Here is a 25143-nt window from a genome sequence, read left to right as displayed (position 1 = left end):
TATGCGTAAAGACAAAATATTAAAATATAAGATGAAAAATCTCTCTAATCCTTTCAATTTGATGTCAGTTATTTTGTTGTATAGGTCCCAAAAAAGGAATATCCTTATTAATTCATCCTTTCTAAACCACTAAACAAGTAGATGATCTAAGTCCTTTTCAAAATTTCTGCCAGTTTACTTTGGAAATTATTTTCTAATATTTTTAGAATGTAAAACATAGTCCTTGAATTAAAAATGTAGCTGGGACAGAGTCCTTGATTCAAGCACCATTAATTGAATGGCCCTTAAGTCAAACCCCCAACTGAAGAGTCCTTTAAAACTAACTTAATTCTAAAATACATTCCTAAAGAACTACATGTATAAAATTTTCCTTGAGGGGCACCTGCGTGGCTCAGTGATTAAGCATCTGCCTTTGGCTCAGATCATGATCCCGGGGTCCTGGAATTGAGTCCTGCATCAGGCTCCCCACTGGGAGCCTGCTTCTCCCTCTGCCTATGTCTCTGCCTCTCTCTGTGTCTCTCATGAAAAAATAAATATTTTAATTTTTTTCCTTGATGCTATAATATAAAGACAATATTGAAAACTTTAGACATTATTCAATCATGATAATTATGTATTCTATAAAAATGAAAATCTTGGATCATATCAAGTGTTTCTTATCACCTATTTACCAGAGTCCCTATAATGGTGTATTTAAAATTTAATGACCTGTTTGGGAAAATATCTATAAATGAAGATCACAAGGCGTTTTAGATGGTTCATGAGCTTCTTTCTTATAGCATTGATGTTTATGAACTTTTGGTCTATAATCACTGTCCACACTTTGATTTTTAGCATGAACTAAAGACATATTTTTCCTGTCAGTTCCAAAAAAGAATATGTCTATAAAAAGTACACATTTGTGTACACACACATGCCATGGAGGACATAAATGGATGGGACAAATGATTCTTGAATTCCTTTGCCATTCAAGTCCTACATAAACTGAAAATGTGAGGACCACATATCTACATAATGTCTGATTCCTAGTTTATCTGAAATTTTCACTTCATTAATTGATTTACTCTCTCTTGGCACTTATTTTTGCATAATGTAAGTGCAGTTTATTTGAAGTTAATCCTCCAAATATTCCTGGCTGCAGATTGCACAGGTGTATGTCAGTCATTTTGTGACTAGTGAGAAGCAGGAAAGTCATAGCCAGTTTTTTCCATATTGGGTACCTAGTTTGTTGAATTTTGAGCAAAGGAGCAGGGAAGAAGAACCTAAATTCCCAACTTTTAACCCAGCTCTGTGGAAATTAAAATCAGGGATGTTATTGCATAGTCACTGGGAACATGGAATACAAGAGTCTTAAGATCTGATATTGAATCCCAGATCTGTCACTTTCTTATCTACAAACCTTCCCTCTTAGGGTTGTTGAATGAGAGGAAAAGCCTTAAGCACTGCTCTTGGCACACAGTTATTAGCATACAAATAGCTCAATACAAGGGCAGCACTCCACCTGTGATGCCCTTGATTGACTTTCATTTCAAATTGGGTTAATTAAAAATATTTCAGGGACCCTACCCACTAGACCACTCAACTACTATTTACAGTTATAACTTTCATTTTGTTTATTCAATTTAATTCAATTTCATTAAGCCTTTGTCAGTGCACATGCCTCCTGATAGCCACACTTCCAATATATCCAACTGGAAAATATATCACATTTGCTTTGACTTGTTCCTCTCTTTTATTGAGTAAGTACATTGGAGATTTGCTTTTAGTAAAATCCCCAAAATATATAACTCTCCTGTCAGGATCTGTACACCTATCTTTCTTTGCATATATACCAAATAGGAATAGAGGTTTTAACTGTATGTAGTATCTATGCTTCCGTAACATTCTCTGAAGGTATCCTTTGACATATTGTAACTTGATCTGGAAATCATATGTTAGTCAAAACTTTGAAGTTTTGTGAGATTGGGAGCATCAATTCTTATAGATGAATATTGGGAAGAGGTAATTAACTTCATCTTATCTATTGCACAAGGGAATACAGACTCCATCAACCTAATTCCAGTTCTGTACAATGATGTAGGGAATAGTTTCTTTGTTTCTTCCACTTTTCTTTCTCAGTCATTGTTCCTTTCCTTGGAACCTGATTCACCTCCCAGGTTGTCTCAAAAACCCCAGTAGTGCATAAGGCCCCATAATGCACCCACCTGCCTTACCTAACCATGCCCCCTACTGCCTTTCAGTCCTGGCTTGCTACCTCCTACCCCCTGCTCTTCATTGCCCTGCCTGCTGGTTGTCCTTTTGAAATGCTGCTGTTACACTAATAATTTCTTAGTCAGATATTAACTGACTTATAACAGCTTAAGGAGGCATGCCTGGGTGGCTCAGGGGTTGAGCATCTGCCTTCAGCTCAGGGTATGATCCCATAGTCTCGGGATCGAGTCCTGCATCGGGCTCCCTGCATGGAGCCTGCTTCTCTCTCTGCCTCTGTCTCTGATTCTCTCTCTCTATGTCTCTCATGAATGAATAAATAAAATCTTTAAAAAAATAAATTTATAAAAAACAGCTTAAGGTTCCCCCTTTTACCACTTCCTTACCCTATTAGTGTATTCATTGTGTATGGTCAACAAGGAAGTGTTCTGCTTCCCCTCTGATTATCCTAAGGCTGCTTCCCTTTCATTCTCACTGAATCAACCTAATTTGGCTTATTGAGGCTTTATTCTTTTCTGATCATTAGCCATTTCCTAGAGGAGAAGTCCTTGCTTAGGAAAGTAAGCAAGGAAGCTGAGACTCTCCAAGACTTATGCTTCAGACACCAACTGGAATAGAAAAAAACCAATCACCATAGACAACTCTTTAGCCAAATTATTCAACAAACAACAGAGCCAGCTGGATAGTTGGTAGCATGTAGTAACAACAGTGCCCTATTCTTTCCTATAGGGCCATTTAGCAAGTTTCTTCTGTAGTATAGTGATTTTTTTTTAACGGACATTTAAGGAAACATACTAAGGTATATTAACTACCACCTCTGTGACTCCTCTTAAAGCCACTATGAATTGGTAATATAGCCCTAAGTGTGACCCCAAGAAACCCATGTCTCTTGGAGAATATGGCTAAGAAATTTTGAAATTGGTCTTTAATAAAAACTACTTCAGGTCCTAAACTAAACTTATGAGCCTTCTGAGAAAACCTGATTGTCCTTTGGTATACCCTGTCACAGTTAAGTGACACTCCCATCAGCTGTGCTCTAAATCTCAGAAACCGAGGATTTATCCTGCATACCTTCCTCACCCTCACTTTCCCCAATGTTTAATTCACAATCAGTCCTGTCAGTTTTACCTCTTAAATTGTTTCCAAATGGGCAATATCTCTCTCCTAGATAATTGCAATCACTTCCTTAACTAGTCTCTTTGCTTCTACTCCCACTCCAAATTTTCCTCCAAGTTATCTCCAAGTTACCAAATTTCCTCCAAATCATCACTCCTCCCTCTGCCCTCATTAGAACACTTTAAAGTCTCTTCCATAGGGTCGTAAATTATAGAGTCAAAGTCTTCAAGGGGCCTATATGGCATATTAGTTTTCTAGGACTGGCATAACAAATTACCATAGACTGTATGGCTTAAACAATGGAAATGTATTTGCTCACAGTCTGGAGGCTGAAAATCTGAGATCAAGCTGTTGACAGGGTCAATTTCCTTCTGAGGCCTCTCCTCAGTTTATAGATGGCCATCTTCTCCCTGTGTCTTCACATGGTCTTTCCCCTGGGTGTGTCTGTATCCTCATTGTCTCTTCTTTTTTTTTAAATAAACATATTAGTTTATTTAAATTCAATTACTTAACATATAATGCATTATTAGTTTCCAGAAGTAAAGGTCACATTGATTCATCAGTCTTACATGATACCCAGTGCTCATTTTAATGTCTATATTCTCAACTTCACTTTGAGTGCCATGTTGGTGAGGATCTCATATATTTTTGTTTACTGTATTTCCAAGGTCTACCACACTATGTGGCACAAAATAAAAGCTCAACAAATAGAATTTTTTGTTTGAATAAATGAAGTGAGCCCAAAAGTTTACTGTGTTCATGAAAGCATCTAACTAAGCAAACAAAATCAGCATAAGGAAATGATATACACTTGTTTCTACAACCCTGAGTAAGAAATCAGAGACTTATCATAGAAATCTCTAGTTGTGACCAAAATCTGGTATCTGTCCCATAATGATATACTTTATTTAGTTCCCACACAGGCAGTACATCTGTAACGATTGAGCGTTATTCATGACCTCTGGCCATTTGACTAGTTTCTGTTGAAAATTTTATTATGTTTGTTTGTCTTAGTTTATGATTCATTTTTGTTTTATGCTTTTTTCTTTTTGCGTTTTTATGATGATTTCAGCACTCACCACTGATATGCTTAATAACTAGGCAAAACCACCCTAGTGAAGCATTTTGATGATGCAACTGTTTTTGATGGTAGCTCAAAGCAGCTGTCACTGTACTTTCACTAGGAATTGTGCAATGTCCACAAGGAAAAGAGAAGAGCTATTAAAATATCTAATAGCCCTGATTGAATGTCTTCTATTTGTTGGCCACATTCTGGAGCTCTCCAGGAATGGATGTCCTCATGATACCTTCCAAACCATTCTCTAATGAAGCAAGGCATCTACTTCTCTCTAAGCAGTGTCATCAAATTGAGTTTTCAGTGTTTGGCATGCTGCCCTCCAGAGGGAAGAAGGGATCTTGCCCCTTAGGGAGAGAGAAGAGTACAGGATATATCCTCTATGTCCTAAGATCCTGACTACATTTTGGAATACAGGAATTTTCTTTCATACAGAAATCTCTCTTTCCTCCTCATTGTCCCAGATCACTGAGTATTGCAGTGCTTAATACTCAATTCTCTATTCGTCATTCTCCATCTTCATACTCTTGTAGAGTTGTTGGAAGTTAGCTTACAGTGTGGTTGTTCATTGTATTCATCCATAGTCCTCATCTTGCCCGAATTCCCACAAGTAGCTGATTGAAGGGCTGGGACCTGAATTCATATCTCCAAACTGGCAATTGCTATTACCCCCCAGCCCCACCCTAGCCAGTTATGTTATCTTTTACCATCATGTCAGTGATGAACTCTAAATGATACCAGTCATTCAGAGCTTCTTTATTTTTTTTTCTTCTGGTATCTTTCTTTTTATCATTTTTATTTTTCATTGTGGTAAAATACACATAACATAGAAGTCACCATCTTAACCATTTTTAAGGACACAGTTCCATGGCATTAAGTACACTCATCTTGTTTTGTAACCATCACCACCATCCATCTCCAGAACTTTTTTTAATCCTACAATACTGAAACCCTGGACCCATTAAGTAGTAACCTCTCCTTCTCATTCCCACTGAGGTGGTATCTCACTATGGTTTTGATTTGCATTTCCCTCATGATTAGGAATGTTGAGCATCTTTTCATGTGCTTATTGGCCATTTGTATTTCTTCTTTGGAAACATTTCTATTCAGATCCTTTGCTTATTTTTTTAATGTAGTTTTTTGATGGTGTTAAGAATTGTTTCATTTAATTTTGTTTTTTGAAAGTTTATTAACACCTCTCCCTGAGAAATGCCATGCTAAAAAATTCCATCTTAAGATATAACAAGGATGTAATTTACAGAGTTGCCAATGGAGTATATATAATATATTTTTTAGTCAAATATATATCACAAGCCAAGATATTGAACACTTTGAACATTTATCTATCTTTGGTCTTAAAACCTTAAGGGGGGGTGGGTGGTCCCTGGGTGGCTTAATGGTTGAACGCCTGCCTTCTGCCCAGGGCATGATCCTGGGGTCCTGGGATCCAGTCCTGCATCGGGCTTCCTGCATGAAGCCTGCTTCTCCTTCTGCTTATGCCTCTGCTTCTCTCTCTCTCTCTGTTTCTCATGAATAAATAAATAAGATATTTTTTAAAAAAGCCTTAAGGGCTGTGATAGATATATAGGCCTCTCTTATTTATAAGTATTATTTGAGTATCTGCCTAAGATGGCAGATCACAGATCACACATACAGTGAGAGAAAGGAAAAGATATTGCTGAACAGAGAAAATAATATGTGGTTAAAGAATTCCTGCTGGCATTCTTGAAGTATCAGATACTGCTGAGGTTAGATCCTATAACTATCTTATATGGTCTATTATTTTGCAGTCAGGCATTGCCTTTATTTCAAGCACAGATGTTGCAAAATCTAACTATTTTTAACTACATTTAAGTTATGTTATGGTAGTCTTCATTAGGAAAGGCAAATATGAAATGTAAGATAGGATATGTTATTTTTTTTCTCCTGCTGGTGGGAATTTCCAAAGAAGCAAAACAGCAATAAGGGGTAAAATGGAAAACTTGGGCAGTTTTCTATAATATAATCGAACAGTGTTCTGTCTTTGTTTGCAGTTGTTTTAATGGGTATATTATGACTATTCCTCATTGGCCACTGAGATTCATTTCCCTTTATAGTTTAGTAATTACATTTGTGAAATATATTTTTAACAGCTAATCACCATCAGGGCACTCTTAAGAGATGTAATTAGAAAGACCATCAGACATTCTGTCTTAAACGTATTGCTAATTTAGTACTAACTCATTTTTTTTTATTGCAAGGTGCTGTTAGTATTATGAATGAAGCTTTAATTATAGAGAATGGACCTCTCTGAAATGGCACTCCCACTTGGTTTAAGTGCCCTCTTTTAATCTGTGAGGTATTCCTTATTGGGGGTTATTGTCAAACTTTTTTTTAAGTATTCTTCCAGTTACCAGAAGACAGATTAAAAGCAGGGCCAAACAATTAAGGTGAGATGAATATAACTTTCCTTTCTCCCCTGTAAGCCTTCCTATTCTCTGCTTCAAAACTACACCACAGGGGAAAATCCCTATTAGCAACACGAGGTAAAGCCCAGAACAAATGCAAGTTAGTTTATTTTGCCTTTTCTTTTTTTCCCTTTTCTATATTTCAAAAGCAATTCCTCTGTATTATAAAAATTAGAAAATGCAGATAAGCAAAAGAAAATCACCTGCAGTCCCATCTCCTGGAGAGATTTTAGTATCATCTTTGCCATTACTCTGCTGTAAAAATTTGTGTAGTTTTCCTGGGTGTGGGTATGTATGTGTGTTTTAATTATTCACTTTTTCTATACTCAGAAAAGAATGGTTTGTTCCTAATACATTGACCTTAGGCATCGTGTTGTAAATTGCTTGAGTCAATGCGATGTGACTGAGTAGTTGTGTCTTACCTCATCTGAGCAAAATTTGAAAAGCCATTTTGTAGTTTGGCTCCTCTGGCAGGACAATCGCCTGCCAGGAGAACAACATGCTCCAGATCAATGCTACTCCTTCAGCCTTGGTCACAGAAAAAAAAGTCACGTGAAGCAGATCCACAGAGGGAGTTTCAGCTGCCCAGTAGCTCCATGTAACTTGAACAACAACAACAAAAAAAATCTGTTCTTTTAAGCCACTAGGACTTGGGGATTTTTTTGTTACACAGCAAATCTGACTAGTATTTTACATAGCTGCCTAAGACTTAGTTTCCACAGCTGCAAAATTACAATAATAGTATCTACACAGAAAATCTACTGAAAGGAAAAAGGAAGATAATATATTGATAGCACCTACTGCATAAGAACTCAGAAAATTAACTTTGTATATTTCTTCAAGCCTTCTTTCTATGCACATGTAAATATATATATACAAAAACAAGATTATACAGTGAATTCAATTTATAGTCCTTAAAACTGTTAATGTAATAAATATCTATGTAATAAGGTAATTAAATATTCTAATACAATTTTTAATGGCTGCATGGTGTTCCATAGTGTAGATGTACCAGAGTTTATTTAACAAATCTATTATTTTGAGCATTTAGATTATTTTCAAATTCCACCGTAGTACACAATATTATAATGAGTATTTAATTAAATATGAGCCAATTTTTTATTATATCTTTAGGAAAAAAATCATTGTCAAAGTGTCTCCATGTTTCAAGGATTTACATATTGTAAAACTGTTTATAGCTTACAAACTTATGCAGTTAATAAACAAAAACTTTGCCAGAAGATAGTCATATATCCCCATTAGTATAGTGCTTATAATATTTAAGATTTCCTGTGGTAAAATCCCATCAAGAAATTATTTTAAAATGCATGAACCCTATGTTGCAGTATTTTTTCCTGCTTCCACTAAATTATTTTAGCCAAAAAAGACATATTCTGACTTGTTCTCTAAGCATCTCATATTTATGTCGTTATAAGGAAAAGTGTGCTGAGCATGATACTATCATTGCTCTTAAATGGGGTGCTGTTGAATTTTGTGTCTTTGATAGTGTTGTGTGAAAACAGCAAAGCACATTTTACCATAGAACTCATTTATATGATAATCAAATTCTTCTATATTGTCTTCTTATAATAAAATAGAATTTTTGTTATTTTATTAAAGAAACACCAAGTGTTAATTTAAAAATAACTAAAGACATTTCTGAATGACTGTGGTAATTATCCTAGCCTTAAAAATAAATCAAGGAAACAGCTTCTAGACTATGTTTCCAGTTGTGCTATTGATTTGGTTTCTTGTTCTAGTAAATATTGCTATTCCATGTGGTCATGTGGTTTACCTTTCTGTAAACTGGGTATATATATATATATATATATATATATATATATATATATTGGTGAATGGGGTGGCTGGGCCTGTGCACTGTACAGCAATGTTTGTTCCCTGTTTTAAGTCTTGAATTTGTTATATACACAGAGCTCCATGAGAAACATCTCTGTTCTAGAGAGACAAATTAGAATTGAACTGCAATGAATCCAGTGCCACAAACTCTGAACTTCCATGGCATTTAACAAAGTATTAACTGATAGTAGTATGAGCAAACCCCTCCCAAAAGTGTTGCTTTTTATATTTGAATATTCCTTTGTTAATGTATTTAATAGGCTTCTCTTTATACCTTTCTAAATTATTTCAACATTTTACTTTCCAGTGCTTAATTAAGCTGATTATAAAACAGCAGTTGATATGGACCAGATGGAAACATTTGGCTGGATCTATTTCCCACAGTTCTTTGGTTTAGGAGAGCACTGGGATCAACATTAGCCTTACCACTGATACTGGGCTAAGAAAATCCTTTATGGATTGAGTATTTTGATTTTGATCTTAATTATCTTTGGCTACATAGACTGCATTTAATTCTAATAGAAGGAGAAAAATATAGTACTGCATTGTTAAATTGCATACTGTAAAAATATTGAGACTGTTAATCAGGGAGTATTAGTTGTAATCTACCCCAGTATTCACCTTAGTGGCCAACTCTGCCATTAGCACAATTCCCCAGAGAGCAACTTTTACATTGAAGCACTTGTGAATAATTGCTTCAATAAAGTTAGAAAAAATAATATAAATAATTTACATCTGTCTTTGAGCAGTAATCATTCCAAAGTATGATTATTAGTTTACATGTATGATTTAGATAAAAGTCAATATAGTCAATACAGTTGATCTAGGAAGATAACATTTATCTACTGGTTTTGTTTTGTTGTGGGATAGAGGGGTAGAGGGAGAGGGAGAGAGGAAATCAGGCTTGACCCCAACGTGGACCCCAACGTGGCACTCAATCTCACAACCCTGATTTCATGACCTGAGCCAAAATTAAGAGTTGGATGCCTGACTGAGCCACCCAGGCATCCTGTGTAATGATTTTAAAATGAGTAGCCATAAATCTCTTAATGCCTTTTAGATTTGGTTCTTGTTGAAGATTTTTGGTGGTAATAATGAATTGCTAATGAAAACTCAGAAGCCTTATTGGCCCATAACCATTCAACAAGGAATGTTCATCAAGAGACTCTAAAGGGAAATATATTGGGGTGCCTGAGTGGCTCAGTTGGTTAAGCATCTGCCTTTGACTGAGGTCATGATCCTAGTATCCGGGAAGGAGCCCATTTTGTGACTGAGCTCCACACAGGGTTCCCAGCTCAGTGGGTAGCCTGCTTCTCAATCTCCCATTGAAGTTCCTCCTGCTTTGCTATTCTCTCTATATATATCAAAAAAATAAAGCCTTTAAAAAAAATAAAGGGAAATATATTGTCATTATTTCAAATTAATTATTAAAAATGTAAGACAAATTAGAATTCTATAAAAATATAAAGTAAAATATCTATTAACCAAGAGAAAGAATGAAATATGCTTAAAATACTGAACAATCTTCAAATTGTCAATTTAAGAGACAAAAAATATCAAACTTCTATGTATTTTCCAAAGCAAAATTTCGCATACTTTTTAAAAGAAAAATTATCGACAACTTATTTTCAATTACCAAATATTGATTTTAAATGTACATATTTCTAGTCAGTGTGAAATATGGAAAGAGCATGGTTTTGAAGAACTGTTTTCAAATTTTGTCTCTGCCCCTCATTGAGAGAACTTTAAGTAAAGTCACTTAATATGTGCAAACCTTTGTTTCCTTATGCATAAAGTGAGGATAATGTTTATTTGCATTTGATATGAAGATAATGTAATAAATATAATTACTCAGTTCATTTTAGTTTCCTTTCTTCCTTTCTACCTATTCTTTCTTTAAAAAAAAAAAAAAAAAGTCCATTTTGGGAAGCCCAGGGGGCTCAGCAGTTTAGTGCCGCCTTCAGCCCAGGGTATGATCCTGGAGTCCGGGGATCGGGTCCCACATCCGGCTCCCTGCATGGAGCCTGCTTCTCCCTCTGCCTGTGTCTCTGCCTCTCTCTCTCTCTCTCTCTCTCTCTCTCTCTGTCTGTGTGTCTCTCATGAATAAATAAATAAAATCTTTTTTAAAAAGTCCATTTTAATACATGTTTTAATTTGGCTAAAAACTACTATACTATATATTTTGAGACACAATCAGCCATGATAATAATAGGTTTTCTTGATAAACATTAGGTTCCATCTGTATCTTTCCAAAGAACATCAAAACTTTCCTGAGCCTAAAGCCTTAAGCTCAAAGGTGTTGCAGTGGAGAACAGAGGCTAAGGGAAGAACTCTGTTACCCATCACCTTCCTACTAGCAGTTAGTTCAGGTCCCAGGAAGACCTGCCTGTGAGCTACTGTGCCCAATAACAACAGCAGAGCAGTGAATTTATATTAGTCAACTTACATTAGAGAAACAAGTTGCCAGTCAAGGTTCCTTGAGAGAAGTCACAGTCGTATTAGAGTAAACTCTTGGTCAACTCAGTTATTCCAATTCACTTCATTGGCATTACATGAATTCTAGCACTTACTTCTCCAGTGCTTCCTTTAGCTACTATCCTGAACACAAACTACCAGAGGGAGGCAGGGGAAGTATAAAGAGCTGTCATAGGGATCCCTGCGTAGCTCAGCAGTTTGACGCCTGCCTTCCGCCCAGGGCGTAATCCTGGAGACCCAGGATCGAGTCCCACATCAGGCTCCCTGCATGGAGCCTGCTTTTCCCTCTGCCTGTGTCTCTGCCTCTCTCTCTGTGTCTCTCATGAATAAATAAATAAAACCTTAAAAAAACAAAAGAGCTGCCATAGAAATTCAGTCAGAGATTGGGAAAATATGAATAGGGATTACTTATGGATAGAGATGATCTAGATGCCTCCCAGACATGTTCTGAATTCACTGAACTTGGCTTCATGCTTCTCAGTTATTATCCCATCTACATCCCCAAGCCAAATCACATGCATTAAGATTACTTCTTTGGTATTCCTAATTAAATGTATGATTGGCTAAGTTTTATTTTATGGACCATAACTTCTTTACATATATAATTTTTAAAAAGTGAATTGACAAAGTGAGTCACATGAAAGTTTTCTTTTAAAAAAGAAAATAGCTTTCATTAATAAAGCACATTACCATGTTGGCTTCACCTGAAATATTAAATTGCCACATTGAAATTGACTTTGACACCATCATTTTAGACAAGTTCCTTAAATCATCATCTTGAATATTAACTAATAGGGTCATGGTGGGAAACAATTGCTATGATGAAGACCATTTGCATCATCATGGCCAACATTGAGGGTTCCAGCTTGCCTAGCCATCTCTGATGTCATTAATCCCACTTAATCCCTATTTTTCAAGGGAATTCAGCTAATTTTACAGAAACTTTTGAACTGCTTACACAGCCATGCAAAATGGATAATTTTCAAGGTACTCAAATTTCAAGGAAATGGACCCTTAAATAATTTAATAGGAAGAAAAGGAAAGCTTTGTAATGGTTAAAATTATATCTGATATAGTGCCTTTCTCTATTAGTAAATATATGCTACTGGAATTGGAAAAAACAGGAGCAAGCTTGTCCCCTGTAAGGTTTTCAGTGAAATATCTTTGTGTAGAATCCCAGAAATGGTGAAGGGATTGGGAAACATGTATAAATAAAGGGGGCACCTAAGAGTAGCTCCCACTCAGGCATTCTCTGTACAACATAATGGCTCATAAGTGCAAAAAGTGCATCTGACTCAGTAAATATTTGATGAGTGAATTTATAAATACAATAATAGCTCTTTGCCTCATTCCATTCCACCTTCATTTCTGCAGAGACACAAACATACAGAGATACATGCACAATGAACACCAAGCTTATGGGAAAGAGGAGGAAAGTAGAGAACTCCAAGGCTGGCTTACAGAAGCTGGTGAACACTGGTACAATATAGCTTGTGGTTAATAGCCAGCAATTGTCCTGATTGGCGGATATGGAAGTAGCAGCCACTATTAAGGATTTTGAATAACACCCCAGGATATTCCTTTATTTAATCCACTTTATTTAGGCCTAAGCATCTTCTACCCTAAAATATCCTTGAAATCAGAATCAATTGGAAATTCCTAAAGGTGACTAAGAGGAACCAAACTGGGCAAGAGGATGAACTTGGATGTGGTTTATGTCTTTCCCAACTAAACTAGACCATACAGGCTTTACTAGCAGAAGGTTGAAGTCAGCTAGAAAAAAAACTTTTGATATGAGTTTACAGCACCCACTCATTTGGGATTATGATAGGCATTTAACCAGAGCTCTTCCACTAACCTTTTAACCAATTTGAGGGATATCGTTTCAGTAGGTTTTCATTAACTCATCTGTACAATGAGAAGTTTGGGAAATTTGAATTCTAGAATCTCTTCCAGTTCCAGCGTTCAGTGAAATCAGGCATATCTTTTTCTGAAAGAAGTAGTTTGTCAGAGGTGTATGATGACACAATAATGTGCATATAAGAACTAAATCATAAACCCACAATTTTGAATTCCTGTTGATATTTATAGAATGGTTTGATGTGTGTGGGACAGTGAATTCTACATAAATATTTTAAAGTTTGACTTAAAAGAGCTTATAATTTGAATCAACCAGTACAGCACCTCTCAGGAAGTCTCCTGGGTAAGAGAGAAGGAAACCTTTCACATATCAGTAAGTGAACCTTCAAAACAAAGCACAAACATATTTTTTTATTGGCTGTATTCCTTATGCTGTAATAGCACCAACATACTTAATCATCTATTCATCAGGGTTGCAGTAATCTAGACAAGTCCTGTCATTTCTATTCCAGTATAATAAAGAAATGCTAATAAATCTGTAACATTTGCCTGTAACTGTAGTCTTTTCTGCTAATAAAGAGAGAGCAACACACCTTTCATTCACTGAAATCAGTGGAAGTCAACTATTAGCCAAGCTTCCTTGTTCATTACTTGGGCGCTAATTGCATGTTTTTACTGGTAAAGTAATTGATAACAAGAGCTAACTTAGAATTTAGTTAAAGGATCCATTGCTGCAGTATCCTAACATAAACATATTTTTTTTCCAAAAAAGAACACATTGGTATTCCAACATTTCTCAAACCTTGTCCTGGTGAACTACTCTTTCCCTTTTTCTTTTTCTTTTTTTTCTTTCCCTTTTTCATTATTAAATGAGTCATCACAAGGATTATATTTTGGACAACACAATGTGGAAAATGCTATCTTTATTTTCTACTGGGATGTCAAAAAGACCCAATATTTATCTAATTGCTATGCTTTCTCTTTCTCCAAAATATTTTTTTATATGTTATTACAATTCAACTCACAGCCAATGTTGGAGTAATAAGAACCCTAAATTAGAGTCCATCTAATTTATAGATAATGAAATTGATGTCCAGAAAGGTGCAGTAACATGCTTAAAAGTCCATAATGAGTTAGAGGTTGTTTTAGGGTTAGAATATGGATTCCTTATTCCTTAGCCCAAGATTTTTTTTTTCCTTTACACTGCACTGACACCTCTTCCCATATTCACCATAGCTGATCTCAACAGAGACCATGAGCTTATAAAGTTACTAGCTTATACAGAAGCAGTGAGCATGTTAATTAAAATCATGTGCATTTTAAGTTCTCCGCATGGGCAACACTGCTGACAACTTGAATTTCATTTGTACAAAGCTGAGTGTATTCCTTTCATGTCAGATGGCAGTATATATGTAATGACCAGGAATATAAACTTCAGAACCAGCACAATTAGAGTTTCTTCAGTATATTCAGTGATTCCCACATCCTCATCTTTGCCCATACTGACCCTTTAGACTGGACTATTTTTCTTCCAACCTCTCATATTGAAGCTGAACTTTATTTTGAGATGATATTAAGGCACACATAATAAGTGCATGATGTGTTTTTAATTATATTGATTTGAATCAAACAGTTCCTATTTCTCTATCATGGCTCTATTGGAGATCCAGTACTAGAAAGTATTGATGAGGTCACAATACCTTTTCCTCAAATTGGTCTTAATTAACCAAATCCTATTTAATTATTCATTAATAATATCCATTTGAGTAATCTCACACTTTCAAACTGCACGTGATCCTGAACCATTTCTCCAAGATTTCCCACTGATTGATGTTGCCTAGCCAACTGCTTAAAGGCAAGCTATTTTTTCATTCAATAAATGTTTATTGAACACTTACTATGTCGGGCCATTGACAAGAGTCAAAGAAAAAGTCATTTTTTAAAATCTGACATCATTTTTATTCTGCTTTCCTTCTCATCTAGGTTCTTTTACATGATGTGCCAAACTGTTTATGAAATAAACAGCTCCCCATTGCAGAGACACCAGTTTTTACTAACTAAACTTGGAGCTTGGAATTAGATGAACATTTTAAACTCATAATGAGAAGCAAAAAGCCATTGTGCTTTGCTCAATACGTCAATATAAATTGGGTTTATGATGACATTATGTCTTGACAAATGAGTTCCTGTAGTAATGAAGAACAACTTTCTAATAGATCATATAATCAAGGAGTTATCCAAACATCCAAGGTATTGCTGAGGCAACAAACCAGCATACCCTGTGGTTTCACAAAATTTATTTAACTGTTCACTTGGACTATGTCTACAGAAACTTATTAGATAGATCTGTTTCCAAAAGAAATGTCAAATTTCAAATTTGAAACAGATTCTAGCCCGTAGGTGACAAAAGGCTATAACTATTTTGAGATAAGCAGTGCCTGTCTCTTTGCTACTCTTTGTGCATACCCTCACCCTACTTATGTTCTCATAGCCAGGGATTTAGGGGAGAGGTTCTTAACAAATATTGCTCCAAAGGAGCAATTGCCTCTGAGATGCCTTTTATAGCTTTGGGCTTTGTACCAACGCTAGGGAATATTTAAGACCTCAGAAATTCCACTTTTGCTCCATGGAGGAGAAAAAAGAAATTTTTAAGTAAAAGGGCAGCTCTTTCTCATGACTTGCAAACTTAATAGACTATGGTGGGTTAGAAATTGCCATTGAGCCAAAAGAGTATTTTCCAAAGTATATTCTGTAGATGGGTTAATAAATGTTATTGCAAAAAAAAATTTTTATCATAGTCAAACAGGTTTGGAGAATGAAGACAAAGTCAAACTAGTGATTTTGGTACAGGAAAATTAAATACTTTAAAGTGCTAATGTCTATAGTAGATCTCTAAGAAGAATATAGGAAATGCTTAATTTCCTAAACATTTTTGGCCATGGAAACTTTATTTTATGCTGCTTCTCATGGGATTACTGCTATTCTATGGAATACACTTTTGGAAATGCTGATCTATGAGAATAGACACATTATTTTCAGACATTGACATTTCATATTCTTTCCACAAAAAATAAATAAAAACAATATAACTTTACATGTCAAGGAAGTTTGTTCTCATTCAATGAAGATTATTCTATTCAATCATCATCACTGAATTAGTGATTTATACTCTGTGTATTAATAAAAGTGGTTTCCACTGACCTACTCATCCTCTGCGACAAAAGAATACAATTTTCTAGAGAAAAGATTAGTGATGAGTGCTCATTTGTAGATTCAAAGCAATGCAGATTCTGTTGTCCCACCCAGTAATTGAACCACTGTCCAAGATTATTTCATTTACATGTTCTAAATCAGGCTCCATAATCAAGTTTTTGGATTCCACATTCATCTGGTTTATATATGGGGCTCCATAAGAGTTTTTGTTTTTAGAAAAAGGTGACTAAAAGACATCTTGGAAACCACTGCCCTAACTAGACTGCTGGACAGATCCAGAGGGCTTGTTATGCTTCCCGTATGGAAGTATGTTCTTCTCCTACTCAAGGAGGAATGGCTAAGGAGTCTTTATAGACAAGAAACTGGCATAGAGGTGAAACTCCTTGACGAAAACAAAAGAAATAATAAAAGTAAAAGCAGAAATTAGAATCTCTTAACTCTACAACTATGACTCTTTAGGAAAAGAATAATGCTTACTGCCTTACCAAATTCTGACCCTACGTCATCCCTTAAACTAAGCAACCAACATTTACTGAGCACTGTGTTCCAGATTTCTTTCTGGGTTCTTGGGTTATAAAACTGAATAAAGTCCTTCTGAACCCAACTTACTGGAAATCCCATGTTAGTCTTTCCATCAAGTTTTTTCTTTGATTCCATCCTGCAGTTTATCCATTCTTTAATCATCCATTCAACTAAGCTATAGGTTAGCTCATTTTGGGTTTCCACATTCATTGTTCTTTTTAACTTTCTTCATTCTTTTTTTTTTCTCCCTCCTTGGAAGAATCTTAGTGAAGATGAATTACTTCTTCACCACTCTGATTCTACTCTTCTTTGCCATGAAGAAGGCATTCTTTTTCTTCCTTAAATTCATAAAGCCCTTTCTTCATAATTCTACTTATATGATCTTTCTCTCCTCTTCACAGATCACCACGAAATACTTCTCTCAAAGAGAGGCAAAGTACTATTTAATCCTGGAGAATTATAGCTGAAATTTTCTAACCAGAGTCAAGTTTGGTACAGCCCAGATCTGCTTTAAAGTTGTACATGAGAAATTTATTATAGTTCAAAATCATGCAAGAGTATGTAAAATTATACGCCTCTCAATTATTGGAAAAAGGAAAGGACTTTGTTTCTTGACTAAACTCCTCTGTCATTTCCAAATTTTCAATCTCAGATCCATGTTCATACTATTTTCATTCACCATAGTTGTTCGTGGTACAATCATAAAAGTAGTGTGTGAGGCTTTGAAACCACGGGGCTCCCCTTTCCTACAGCAAAATGACTGCAGCCTCACTCCGTTGTAGAGGAACAATTCTCCCACAGCCTCTGACGCTCCTCAGGGTGATGATACTGTGAGCCAAAACCTAGCAACTTATACTTTATAAAATATCAAATGACATCAAATATATGACATAGAACAAGCCAATTAATTGCCTAATCACCCCATATTCACCTTCATAGAGAAGCTGACTTCTCACTGTGCTTAGCCCTTGCATTTGGAATTAATGAGTAGGACTTTCATCTAAAGAAGAGATCGGGCTTTTCATTCTGGCACCTGTAACATTCCCCACATTTTGCTTCTCTCAGAGGCTAAATCATAGGACTACCATAAGCAGCTGACTTTTAGAAATCCAATGTATATCTATAATTTCCTTCTAAAAAAAGCAAGATCTAATTAAGGAAAGCTGTGTTAATTTCATGAGTACACATTAACACATTTCAAAAGTCCTACCTTTTAACCCAGAAATAAGGCTCATCCAATACTCACATAGTAATATTGTCAGTTAAGGGAAAAGACAAATTAAAAGCTCCTTCTCTTTCCCCTACTTTCCTTCCTGAATTCCTTCCCTATCCATCCTTATACCCATTCTAGCAATCTGGGTGAAAACTTTAGTTTCTCCTTCCTTATTTTCTCTTCTCTTACTGCTATGTAAATGGAGTATAGCTTACTCTTTTGGGAGCAAGTATATTAGGCAAACTGTTAGATACTAACTTAAGCCTAGCATAAAAAACTGTTATTTGTAATACAGCAGCATGTTTCTAACTATTCTATGCTTTTGGGTAGGAATGGTGAGCTGTTAGGTGACATACTTAATCCTTGCTATTGAAGCAATTTATTCCTAGTAGCAACTTGAAGTTTGTAGAAAATTTTGTAGGAAAGAAAAATACTCAAGGCTCTAAAAAGACTACTTAAATCAAAGATGGCCTTAAATTACCTAGAGGGCATGACTAATGATCCTCTACAAATCATAGACTGTATTTGTTCGTGTCCAATGAACCAATGAAGTGATTTCTTTTTGGATGTTTCCATTGAAATTTTCAGCAGTTCTACTGGTAACACATGCTAACTGAAGTCCACATTGATTGCTCTTGATGTCTCTGAATCCCTTATTTTTGTCCTGATACGTAAAGATGGCTGTGGGATTTCTTAATAGGAGGACTTTAGACAACAAACAGACACCAGTCATTCGTGGCTGAAAGGAAGGTCAATGGAACGCGTAACTGCATTTGCATCACCAATATATTAAAGATCATCTCCAAGTCAACTAGAAAGAACAAGAAAAACAAATTGACTAAGGTCAATATTAAAGCTCTATTTATTAATTTAAATGTCTTTGTTACTTGTATATTTTTCTAGGACTTAGAAGATCATCCTCAAAAACCAAAAATGAAGTTCACACTCACACGCCGGTGCTTGGTACTCTTCATCTTTCTAAATGTAAGTAAAACATCATTTAAGCTAATCAAGAATGCTGAAAATAGAGTGTATGAATGAATGGGTATTTGCAAGGGTAAACATCTTGTCAAAACCAAGTTCCACAAGCCAAGACTAAGTTCCTCAAAACTATCATTTTCTTTGTGTTTTGTTAAGAGATCCCTGCTCTGAACTTTCACAATTTAGATTACTATTGTGGTTCACTGAGAAATGTGAGCTTTGTTTACAAAAATTTAGCATTAACTTGAGAGAGATCTCCACATTATCTTAGAAATTAACATGGAAAGTCAATAATGTTCTTGGGTAAAATGTTTTTCATGTTAGACATGGATTTGAAACAATTTCAAAATTATGAGTCTTCATAGACCAATGTTACTCCATAACTCTTTCTCTAACCCTTTAAATCATGTCCAATTTATGTAGTTTTTATACCATTTTATTCCTAAAAAGTTAGCAAGTAGCCAGAACTGCAGTTATCTTAGAAAATACTCTCAAGGCCTATTTACTTGTGTTGATTTTGCTAACCCACCATCACATCAACTTCCACAGCACATGAAAGAGAGATGGGTAAATTTTATATAAACAAATTAGGAGTTGTCTTGATCCTTATCCTTTCTAGCACATCAGAAGAACATTGGCCAGTGAATTATAGCTGGTAATAAAAATCAGTCAGTACCTGATATTATACTCACCCAAATAAAACTTGTCCAGGGTTCCAGGATTTACATTATTAATTCGTGTGTTGTCTGAGGCTTACAGTTTTGCATAAACTGTTTCTCTTAACATATTTCAGGGGAAAATATTAGAAATATTTCACAAATGTTCATCTAATTTTTAAGGGAATTTTTATTTTGTAATCTTATACATCAAATAAATGGCTTATGGTATGATTGTTAAAGTAGCCTTTTTGTATCCACTTGGATATTGAGTAGAGTCTATTTTATTATGCAAGATTGTCATTATTTTAAACTTTAGATAAAATACAGTATAATTTGCTTTAAGTATAATTTAAGTGTAATTACTTTTAAGTAATCTAGTTAAATGCAGGTAACTTCATGTCATTGTAAATATAATAAAAACAAATAAATAATTACACTGTAAATACAGTAAAAAAACAAGAATATTGTAGGAACTACTAGCATATTTTAATTTTGTCTATAAATGCCTAAGGTTTATATGAAATTCTATAGTTGCAGAAATGGTGGTATATTCCATTCATAATTTATACTGTTCTTTTTAGAGCTTAAATAAAATCCTATGCAATCAATTATATGGAAATATTTCTAGATAGTTTTATTTCATAAACCATGTAATTATATTAGACAGTGATAGAAGAAAAACTGAAGTAGCTTACTAGATATAGATAATACAGTTTGGGCACTGCCATCTTTTTAATCATAAAGACTACAGCTCATTTTTGGTGTATTAAAATTAAAGTAGACCACTTCTATTCAAAACTTTTACCTAACATACCTTAAAATTCAGAGATTAAAAGAATTTCATGTATTTGAGCCATGGACAGAAATGTTTTATGGTTTGTGGGCATCTCTTTGCTAGCAAATGTACTGCACAGGGCACTTGAGTGGCTCTGTGCTCTCTTTGCTGTGACAAACAGGAATTACTTCTCTATCTTTTATTTGGATCATATATTTGATTTGAAGAGTTTTCCCATAAAAAATTTTTGAAATGTCAGTTTGCTTCTAAAACATTCATCATGTTCCACATTGATACTCCTCCCAGAAAAGTAATTTTTTAAAAAGTGGCATTGATTTTAATTACCATAAAATATTACCTCTTCAATATATTACTGTGAAAAACACTACCAGTATATTCGTTGAATTTTACCAACCTGATTTCCAAATGCTCTTTAAAATATCAGTTTGCCACCCCATTCCATGAGCCCCAATCTACATTAAGCAAAATCACCCACTCACTTCCTCTCCCTTATCTGCAGTAATGCAGTAGGCTTAGAACAGTGCTTGACACATAGTGAGCACTCAAAAGTGTAGTGATGATGATGATTATAACAATAATGATGAAGACATAGAAAAACTAGATTCTTCTGAGAAGCATTTTGTTGTTGCTGTTAATTAAACTGTATTCCCTAATTTGCTTAGAATTTATGCAATAGCTTTGTTATTTATATAACGCTTAAGTAGAAATTATCCTACCTGGAAGAACCATCCTACCTGGAAGAACCAGGGTTAACACTTTACAAAGTCCTGTTTTATCCTTCGTTATTTTGAAAGGTATAAGTAATTGAAAACTACAAATAACAAATAATTCCAACATCTACACAGTCATTATTAAGGATGGTGACATCAAAATCCTATTGGTTATGTCAATTTGTGGGTTCTAGAATCATGTTCCTTTTAGAGTAGTTCTATCTGTGGTAATCATTAGGAATTTTTCCCTTCAGCACTGCAGCATGGGTTCCCACGTTCGTTAGGTTTGAACCACTGCAGAGATGGACCATTTCTTAAAGTTTTACATAGAACAGTCCTGTAATTGTTTTGTCTCTGTGCTTCTAGAAATCACCTGTAACACAAAAGTAGCCTAGTTGTCTTATATCAAAGTAGGAATTGCTTTAGTATATGGCCATTCAAACCAGATTTGGACTTCATGATTAGTGTGTACGAAACCTAGAATGTAAGCCCCATGGGGGCAGGGACCTTGCCAGTCTTGTTCACTGATAACTCTCCAATACATAGAACAGTACCTGGCATGTGGGAAGCAAAGTATTTATTAACCAAAAGAACCAATGGTGTTTCAGCTGAGGACTGCAGGTATTGGTGGCAGCTTGGTGGCCGTATGTGTGGCGCCATTTACTTGAACCTTTAGGAGTGACATCACATATACGGCGGCTAAACTGCTACATAGGACAACAATTAAGAGCTTGTTTTTTGTTTTGCTTTGGAAAAATCATGTAAGGTGGCTTGCATGCAAATTTTGAACACCAGTCTTTATCCACAAAAACAATGTGCCCTTAATATCTCATCTCTATACTCATGTGAGCATAAAATATTTATTTATGCCCCCAAATATATATATATAAATATATATAAATATAATACTTATGATAAGTAAAATATCTTTAAGTCTTTCACATTGTTTGGTAGTCTTATCTAATCACTACTGCTTCTATTTTGCCTAATATTGCTGAGAACTATATACTACCTCACTAGCCATTTTTATTGGTACAAAATCATCAACAAAAAGTTTATATGTCCAGTGAACTTCATAAAATTTGTATATGTATTATTTTAAGCAGTAGTAACTCCATTATTGGAAATATATATTATATATATGTATATATAAAAGGGTTATCTATCTATATCTACGTGATAGACAGCATGCCTCAATGTGTCTGTTATTTTCAGAAGAAATCCACTGAAACATTCAGTTACCACTGGAAAAATTCCATCGTCAATGCTCACACACGAACCAGATGAGGAGCGGACTCAGATTACTATGGCTCATCTACGACAGACAGAAGTTCTAATTTCTCATTCCTTCAGTGTTGAAACAATCTCTATTGAACCAGGCTCCAAACCAAGTTCACTGGAGTTTGTTTCAATATTGCAAGAATGATAAGATTGATGCTACTATCGTCTACATGAACTACACCTGCTCTTTCAGATGGTCATATCTATACTGTTATTGATGTTAAAACTGCATTAAAACAAATAATACTGTAATTGAAAATACAAGCACAGGGTTTTCCTCTTGATATCCTTGCACATAATGCCTCCCCATGGCTTCCATGAATTTCCATCTAGCACAGGAACATTTCTTAGCTGGTTGCCCAGTCCATGTAAAGATAGAATTCAGAATGTTACTTCTGGAAGGAATGCCAAACTTAAACAAAATGGTCCCTAATGTCTCAAATATCTAATATAAGTGACAGAAAGTATGTATGTATATATATATAACATCACATTCCATCTTCTCATTTGATTTGAATATGAGAAAATGAACCAGAAATAAATGATATATCAAGTGATAATTCTCATGTCAATTAAAGATTCTAAGAATAGAGCTACAAGGAATCTAAATAGGTGCATAAGGTTAACCTATAATTAATATCTCTTATTGGGAGGCCACAATGATCTATTAAATACCATGCTTATATGATCTTCAGTGAGATCATTAAAACACACACAGATGCATACATTCATACAAATTTAGACTAATACAATCCAAAATAAAGCCTTAAAATGAAATCTCTTCAAAATATATACTTTTTACTCCCAAACCACATTCCAATTCCTGAAGGAATATCTGAGCAGTTGATGATTGACAGTTCTTTACCTTTAACAAAATTTCTGGTGTCAGAAAATATTTTATAATGTTGGTCTTTCTTGCTAGTCTGTAAGCTCCATGAGGGCAGGATCTATGCTTGTTTTATTCAGCACTGTATTGTCAGCATCTAGCATAATGCTTGGCTTATCGGGTTTAATGAATATTTGCTGATTTATTGGTCTTAAAGCCAGTAAGATAGAGTCATATGACAACAGAATGATGTTCAAATACATTGGTAAAGGATTTGTACATTTTAAATAATTCCTGTCTGTACATTAATTTCTCTTTTCTCTGTCATACATTCAAGAGGCATTAGGATTGGAAATAATCCTAATATTTAAAAAGTAGTATCAGCTGTATTCAGAGTAAGTGTCCATCTGGAGCTATCACAGTAATAAGTACTCACCCTCTTCTGTTGCAAGCAATTTCTACTTAGATGGCTTGCTGGCACCTTTAGATAAAGTACAAAAGAGAACTTACCTTCTTCCCATAGTAAGGTTTTCCTTTCCCAAGTTCTCCTTTCTCAGAGCACTCCCATTTTTTCCTACTATATAGGTTAAAATATCAGAGCTATTTGACTATTACTGTTCTCCATTCCTTATATTCAAATGTATGTTTTTATTATTTGAACAAGTGCTGAGGGTTGTGCTCCCCTGTTCCCTCATGCAGTGGTCTAGTCCATGCCTTCTGCTTCCTGGCTCCCTCCGCAGCTCTGATCTATGGACATCTCATGCCCACCACATGAATTTTACTAGCACTCTCCTTTCCCAATCTTCTCTGATCAAAAACCTGCATGACACCTTTATTTTGTCATGTTTTAATATTAGCTAAAATGTACTGAGCCTTGCATTGCACCATGCACTTAGTGTTCATCTTTTCAGGGCTCTATATTATCTGATTTTCCTTGACTCCATTTCTTACTAACCCCCAAAGATGCTCTCCTCCAAGAAGGATGGTTTCCATACAGTGTCTCACACATGGCATTTCCCACCTCTGGGACTTAGATGCATTCCTTTCCCCCTATCCAAAAAGCCTTCCCTCTCCTCTGCCTGTGCAGCCACTCAAAGTCCAATTCAAATTCAAATTCAAAGTCCCTGACCATTCTTATTCCATGCCCTCTGTCTGTTCTGAGTTTTTGTTGTATTATTCATTGTACAGTTTAGCATTTAGCCCCACGCTATCTTATAGGACAGGATGCCATGTCTATACAACATACACTGAAAAACACTGCAGTTCTGCTATGAGTAACCTGATGTATACAAGTCAACTTAATAAAAGTGAGTTTGTTTTAGAGACTGTAAGAAATAGAGGAAAGTACATTACACTATTTTTGCCACCAATACATTTGGGGAAACTTCAATCTTAGAATAATTTAGACAGAATAAGGCCAAATAAAAATGTGTTTAACAGGTGTGTTAGAGCAAGGAGTATTCTTAACTTCAGAAGAAGAATAGTCAGTGCAGACTGAAGCTTTCAGTCTTCTTCAAAAAATTCTCTATGCAGAACATGGATATAGAAAATAACAGATTCAAGCACCACCAAAAACATCATGGCCATGAAAGAAATTGAAATCTACATAAATACAATTTAGGATGATGTGTTAGACGGTGATCATGACCAATGCAGCCTGTACCAAAAATGCAGAAATGCTAAGAGAAATATTTAAGATTTACATTGATTTTCAGCAGTGAAATAAATTACCCTGTGTAGGTCATATACTGATGAAACCAATTTAAAGATATTAAGGCCAATTATCCAACTATCTCAGAAGAACAGATTTTTTTTGTTTTATGGAATAGCAAGTGAATTTTTGGCAGTGTACATAATCTAAGCACAAATTTTTAAAAAGCTGAAATAATTCAATATAAAAGCTT

General features: G+C 35.1%; 1 protein-coding gene across 2 annotated transcripts in view; it reads left to right on the top strand.

Moving 5' to 3' along the window:
* Positions 1–25143, top strand: part of CALCR (calcitonin receptor) — a 152351-nt gene that overhangs the window by 72310 nt on the left and 54898 nt on the right. For both annotated transcript variants that reach the window (XM_072764282.1, XM_072764281.1), the window contains exon 3: positions 18890–18970. In XM_072764282.1, the coding sequence (XP_072620383.1) occupies positions 18920–18970 (51 nt within the window). In that variant the 5' untranslated portion in view covers positions 18890–18919. The remainder of the gene's footprint in view (positions 1–18889; positions 18971–25143) is intronic.

Source organism: Vulpes vulpes, chromosome 7 (genome assembly GCF_048418805.1).
Source record: "Vulpes vulpes isolate BD-2025 chromosome 7, VulVul3, whole genome shotgun sequence".
Classification (NCBI taxonomy): domain Eukaryota; kingdom Metazoa; phylum Chordata; class Mammalia; order Carnivora; family Canidae; genus Vulpes; species Vulpes vulpes.
This window is presented reverse-complemented; position numbering and strand designations above follow the sequence as displayed.